Below are 6323 nucleotides of genomic sequence, written 5' to 3' on the forward strand. Positions count from 1 at the left end.
CCTCTCTAGCACGGGCTTAGTTGCCCCGTGGCATGTGGGATCCTAGTTCCCCAACCAGGGATTGAACCTGCATCCTCTGCATTGGAAGGCAGATTCTCAACCACTGGACCACCAGGGAAGTCCCAATAGGATGTATTTCATTACTATTCAAACACTCTATTAACTTGAACTTCAGTTTCTAGCTGTGACCCAATAAAACACAAAAGGAAGAACCAAGCCATGATAGGCAGATTCTATGAAGGACTTCTAATAACCACCCCCCTGGTTATTCACCTTGCTCACAGTTATTCAACCAAACACTAATGTAGGCTCTGCTGTGGGGATGGGGTGGAAGCCAGCCAGGAAAGGCAGCAGGAAGAGAGCACCACAAAGGGTAGCAGGGATCCTCAGCTCCCCAAGGATCCCACATGGCCAGAATTTCTTTCTTTTGTCCCAGGCTGTGCGGCCTGCGGGGTCTTAGTTCCCTGACCAGGGATTGAACCCAAGCTACGGCAGTGAAGGTGCCCAGTCCTAACCACTGGACCACCAGGGAACTCCCCAGATTTTTAATAAATATATATCTACAGGCTTAGCAGGATATTCTTTGCAGATAGCATTTACTACATTCTGTGGGGCTGCATAAAACCAATTGCCTTGCAATGTTAATCAGGGTAAAGAAAATAATACCAAGTGCCCCGACAAAATATGTACATTCCTTAGGTGTTAATCATAAACATATGCAATGCATGAATGTTGGTGAAGGGCATTTTGACTGCATTGAATACTTGCACCTTTGGGGTGATTAAAATTTGCACACTCTTCTAGTTGAAATACACAGTAACACATTGTGCTTCCATGTATTGAAGATATTATGTCCAGGATCTGTAGGGAAGGAAAACTTTTCCTTTCTTCCCTTCTAGGTTCTTTGGCTGGTCTAATAATTAAATTGACATAAGACAGATTAGCAGGAGAAAATAAACTTAATTTCATATGTATGGGAGTTCATAGACATATGAGACCCAAGTGACCAAAACAGGCAGCTTTTATACCTTTTAGACAAATAAACAATAAAAATTTGAAGAACTGACAAGACAAAGAAATTGGGCCTTGGGGCAGTAAATTAGTGAAGTAAGAAGTTTCCTTTAAACAGCCTTCTTGGCCCTAAATTCCCTACCTCTGGTGTTAAGGTTGCCTTCTACCCTCCTGGTACAGGGAGAGTACCTTTGACATTCGAGATTTACTTCCTGCTTTCAAGGAGACAAAGGGCGGTCAGAATGTCCTTGCATTGCTGTTTCCTAAGTAACTGTTAATGAAAATTCAATTAACTATCAAGTTAAGAAGAAAAAAGGGAATTTTATTTGAGCGAAACTGAGGATTATAACCTGGGAAGCAGATTTTCGGAAAGCTCTGAGAACTGTTCTGCCTGTTCGAAGTCAAAGGCACGGTCACATACATTTTCGAGACAAAGGATCATACATCAAAATGACATACTGATATTTTACACAAAGTTCACCAAGGGTACATAGTCCAGGTAAGTACGTACAAAGCGTACAAGTGAGCAGCAAGTCACCATGACCCCCTACAGAGCTGGGAAAGAATGCTATTCTTTTAAGAAGTTACACTGCTAGCGTCAGAAGAAAAAAAGAAAGTTGATCTTTATGGTTGAGCAGGCACTCCCATCTTTGAGGAAGTTTGGTTAATGTGTAATGCGAACACACACGGCACATTACAGAGGGAGGGAGGAGGCCCAAGCAAGCACAGAGAGAGAATTTTATGTTTAATTTTTTCTTGTCTTGCCTTAAAATATAAATTTTATTTCATCATAACTTCAGTTCAAAATAATCCATATGCCAAAATGATATATTTTGGGGTGGTATTTTTCTGCTCCTCTTCAACTCACACAAACTCAGGGATATGGAATGAAGACAATTTTAAAACACAGCAACACAGGAGACACTGATACATGGTTTGGGAAAGTAAAATTTAGGAGCTTTGTGAGTATGATTGGCAGTGCTATTTAGACACATTTCTATATTGGTAAGGGCCAAAATCAGTTTTACAGATTAGATTCCTGATGTTTGTGGATCATCAAGATTGTGCTCCCCGCTATAGTTAACAAACACAAAGGAAACTGATCCATATGCGAATCTCTCTGGTGTTTTCAGGAACAACTTCTCCAGGTTTAAAGCACAAAACCCCTGTTCCTCCACCTCCATTCCGAGGGAGACCTCACTCTCTGGCATCAAGGTCCCTAGCGGGTGAGTTTTCTTCTAGAAGAGTCCAAGGGGTGAGAGATAAGGGGTGAGAGGCAGATGGTCCTGTTCAGCCACGATGGTTTCAGAAAGAACACTGGAGGAAAAACTGGCTGAGCCCAATCTGGGCATGGCTTCTTGGTTTCCTCAGACAGCCCCTGGGTGAGGACTCAGAGAGACAATGTGACGAAGAGCACTCGGTGCAGGAGGAGCGGGATCAGAGCAAAGTCCCAGAACTCGAGTGTGGCTCACAGGGTCTCTCTGAGGGCGGTGTCTGGGGCGGGGACGCTCCGTGTTGGGGATTCTTCATCTCCCCTGAGTTTCACTTTCTCTCTCACAGCCTGTGTCGAACCCTCCTGACTGGATACTCATGACGACGCCCCAGTCCTCACTCCCATTGCGTGTCCGGTTTCTAGAAGCCAATCGGCGTCCCCGCGGTTCCCGGTTACGAAGTTTCCACCGACCCGCCGGAACTCAGCTTCTCCTCAGACCCCGAGGATGCGGGTCATGGCGCCGCGAACCCTCCTCCTGCTGCTCTCGGGGGCCCTGGCCCTGACCGAGACCTGGGCAGGTGAGTGCGGGGTCGGGAGGGAACGGCCTCTGCGGGGAGGAGCGAGGGGACCGCCTGGCTGGGGGGCAAGACCCGGGGCGGGGGAGGAGCAATTCCGCAACTCTCCGCCCACACCCTCACCTCGCCGCCCAGCTCTGACCGCTCCCCTGTCCCAGTGTCCTACACCCTCCTCTCACCCATTCAGGTCTCACGCCGCCCCTTGTCCCCCATGCCCCAGACCCCACCACCTCGGACCCGGGGACCTGCGCCGGGAGGAGGGTCGGACCGGGTGTCACCCCTCCCCGCCCCCAGGCTCCCACTCCCTGAGGTATTTCCACACCGGGGTGTCACGGCCCGGCCGCGGGGAGCCCCGCTTCATCGCCGTCGGCTACGTGGACGACACGCAGTTCGTGCGGTTCGACAGCGACGCCCCGAATACGAGGAAGGAGCCGCGGGCGCCGTGGGTGGAGCAGGAGGGGCCGGAGTATTGGGATCGGGAGACGCGGATCTCCAAGGACCACGCACAGGTGTACCGAGCGAACCTGAACACCCTGCGCGTCTACTACAACCAGAGCGAGGCCGGTGAGCGACGCGGGCCCGGATCCGGGTCACGACCCCCATCCCTAGGGACGGGCCGGCGTCGCCCTGAGTCTCCGGGTCCGAGGGTCACCCCAACATTGCGGGACCCCCCGGTCCCCGACCCGGGAACAGCCCGCGGGGACTTTACCCGGTTTCATTTTCAGTTTGGGTTTAATCACTGCGGCTGGTCGGGGCGGGGTCAGGGTCTCACACCCTCCAGGGGATGTACGGCTGCGACGTGGGGCCGGACGGTCGCCTCCTCCGCGGGTACAGTCAGTACGCCTACGACGGCGCCGATTACATCGCCCTGAACGAGGACCTGCGCTCCTGGACCGCGGCCGACGAGCCGGCTCAGATCACCAAGCGCAAGTTTGAGACGGTTGGTGCTGCGGAGCGCAACAGAGCCTACCTGGAAGGGGCATGCGTAGAGGCGCTCCTCAGATACCTGGAGACCGGGAAGGACACGCTGCAGCGCGCAGGTACGAGGAGCCGCGGGGCCTCCCTGGTCTCCCCTCGGGCTGGAGCTGGCTTCCCACAAGGGGAGGAAATGGGGTCCCTGTGGGAACACCGCCCCAACTTATTGTCGGGAGAGGGAGGAATCCGCCCAGGTTTTCATATTCTGTACAAGACAGTGACTCGCCGGTGGCCTCACTTCTCTGAAAGACAGTTAAGGAATCCAGTCTCTTTGGGGAAGAAGCCGGAAACCATCCCTGAAATAACTGATCATCGGTGCCCTTTGACCCTGACCCCCATCTTGTGAACCATGACTTTCTCTCTCAAGGCCCGTTCTCAGCCTGAGGACATCTTAGGAGGCCTGACTCCAGTTTTTCTGAATCATACAGCCTCCACCAAAGACAGGACCATTACTCTGTGTTCTCCCCTTTACATGGAGCCTCCTACCTTGGCTTTCATCCTTATTCTAGAACTTTCCAAGGACTGGGAGATTTTCCCAGATCCCGGAGTCCAGGCCTGTGTCTGGTGTTTGTGCTCGTTATTTTCAAACCCACTGTGCTGTCCATTCTCAGGATGGTCACATGATGCTGCTTTAGTGGCCCATGAAGGTAACACTAAGTGTGAATTTTCTGATTCTTCCTCCTCAGATCCTCCAAAGACACATGTGACCCATCACCCCATCTCTGACCGTGAGGTCACCCTGAGGTGCTGGGCCCTGGGCTTCTACCCTGAGGAGATTTCACTGACCTGGCAACGTGATGGAGAGGATCAGACCCAGGACATGGAGCTTGTGGAGACCAGGCCTTCAGGGGATGGAACCTTCCAGAAGTGGGCGGCCCTGGTGGTGCCTTCTGGAGAGGAGCAGAGATACGCGTGCCATGTGCAGCACGAGGGGCTTCAGGAGCCTCTCACCCTGAGATGGGGTAAGGAGGGACATGGTGGGGTGTAGCTTCTTCTCAGATAAAGCAGGAGCCCTTCTGGACACGTTCAGCAAGGTCGGGATTCAAGCCTGAGGTCAGGGCCCCTTCCCTTTCCTCCACAGAACCTCCTCAGCCCACCGTCCCCATCATGGGCCTCATTGTTGGCCTGGTTCCCTTGGTGGTCACTGGAGCCGTGGTGGTGGTGGCTGGAGCTGTGATCTGGAGGAAGAAGCACTCAGGTAGGGAAGGGAGGGAGGGATCTGAGTTTTCTTGTCTCACTGGGGGGTTTCAAGCCCAGGTAGAAGTTTGCCTGCCTCATTACTGGAAAGTACCCTACACACACATGTGGAATATGGAGCTGAGCGCTAACACTTACCCTTTTGTAAAGTACATGTGAAAATGAAAGACAGATTTTTCACCTTCATAATTCCAGTTGGGGGCTTGTTTCTCAGCACTTGAAGGTCAGAGGGGGAAGGTCCCGCTAAGGACAGAGTCCCAGGAGGGCAGCTGGTCCAGTCCCCCCACATCTCCTTTCTTCATGTTCCTGCTCCTGTCCTGGATTTTTGGTTACAGTTCTGGAAAGTTCTCTGTGGTCCAGGACTAGGGAGTTCCTCTAGGATCTCAACTCAGTCTTTTCCCTGGCCTCTCACGTGATGTTTTCTTCTTACAGGTGAAAAAGGAGGGAGCTATGCTCAGGCTGCAAGTGAGTATGGAGGGGGTGTGATTCCTGAGACCCTTGTGAGGGTGCAGACAGGAGGCCATGGGGGGCTCACCCTCCTAAAGTTCCTTCTCTAGTTTCTCTCCTGTGGGTTCTGACCACGTCCTGGTTTTGTTCTCCCCCAGGCAGTGACAGTGCCCAGGGCTCTGATGTGTCTCTCACGGATCCTAAAGGTGAGACCCTGGAGGGCCTCGATTGGGAGAGGTGTTGGGGCCGAGGGGATGCCCCGGGTGGTGGGGATCTTTGAGTGGGACATTTGACCATGTGGGGGGCTGTTGGGAAGGTCAGTACTTACATGATTGACCTGAATTTGTTCATGATTATTTTCTTTCACAGTGTGAGACAGCAACCTCGTGGGGACTGAGTGATGCACGGTCCCACTTTGTGGCTTCAGATCCCGTGACTCTTCTTTCTGCAGCTGCATCTGAATGTGTCTGTGTTCCTCGTAGCATAATGTGAGGAGGTGGGGAGACTGGCCCACCCCTGCCCACCACGACCCCTCCCCACCCTGACCTGTGTTCTCTTCCCTGATCCACTTGCCTGTTCCAGCAGAGGCAGGGCTGGGTGACCTCGATCCCTGTCTTAACTTCGTGTTGCACTGAGTAATAATGTCTTATATCCTTATTGAAAATAAAATCCATATATATGAATTTGGTTTTTTTCTAATTTCTGCCATGAGGGGTTGATGGGATAATAAAGGAGAGGATTCCTAAAGTTTGAGAGAGGAAATAAATGGAAGCACTGAGAACCTTCCAGAATCCGTGTGCTTGCTGTGCTCTGTCTGTTGCAGGTGGGACAGGAGGAGGCTGTGAGGAGCCGAGCGTGGACGCGGCCTGTGCCCACTCCGTGCTCACTGCATCGTGGGCTCTGAT

At 52.2% G+C, this 6323-nt stretch overlaps 1 protein-coding gene across 2 annotated transcripts; it reads left to right on the forward strand.

Moving 5' to 3' along the window:
* Positions 1 to 2644: 2644 nt before the first annotated feature.
* On the forward strand, positions 2645 to 6101 carry LOC103008230 (BOLA class I histocompatibility antigen, alpha chain BL3-7-like). Of its 2 annotated transcripts, none has more exons than XM_007193986.2 (7): positions 2645 to 2802; positions 3094 to 3363; positions 3564 to 3839; positions 4461 to 4736; positions 5404 to 5436; positions 5577 to 5624; positions 5788 to 6101. In XM_007193986.2, the coding sequence occupies exons 1-7, from the start codon at positions 2730 to 2732 to the stop codon at positions 5790 to 5792; spliced, it is 981 nt and encodes a 326-aa protein (XP_007194048.2). In that variant the 5' UTR covers positions 2645 to 2729; the 3' UTR covers positions 5793 to 6101. The 2 variants fall into 2 exon arrangements, with proteins under 2 accessions (XP_007194048.2, XP_028017583.2); XM_028161782.2 differs by lacking the exon at positions 5788 to 6101 and adding an exon at positions 4856 to 4972 and having other exon boundaries at positions 5577 to 5713.
* The last annotated feature ends 222 nt before the right edge of the window (positions 6102 to 6323 follow it).

Source organism: Balaenoptera acutorostrata, chromosome 10 (assembly GCF_949987535.1).
Source record: "Balaenoptera acutorostrata chromosome 10, mBalAcu1.1, whole genome shotgun sequence".
Lineage (NCBI taxonomy): Eukaryota > Metazoa > Chordata > Mammalia > Artiodactyla > Balaenopteridae > Balaenoptera > Balaenoptera acutorostrata.

Coding starts and splice junctions, on each gene's coding strand:
- LOC103008230 (XM_028161782.2), top strand. CDS start 2,730: ATGCGGGTCATGGCGCCGCGAACCCTCCTCCTGCTGCTCTCGGGGGCC. Junction 2,803..3,093: donor CCTGACCGAGACCTGGGCAG/GTGAGTGCGGGG, acceptor CCCCGCCCCCAG/GCTCCCACTCCCTGAGGTAT. Junction 3,364..3,563: donor CTACAACCAGAGCGAGGCCG/GTGAGCGACGCG, acceptor GGGCGGGGTCAG/GGTCTCACACCCTCCAGGGG.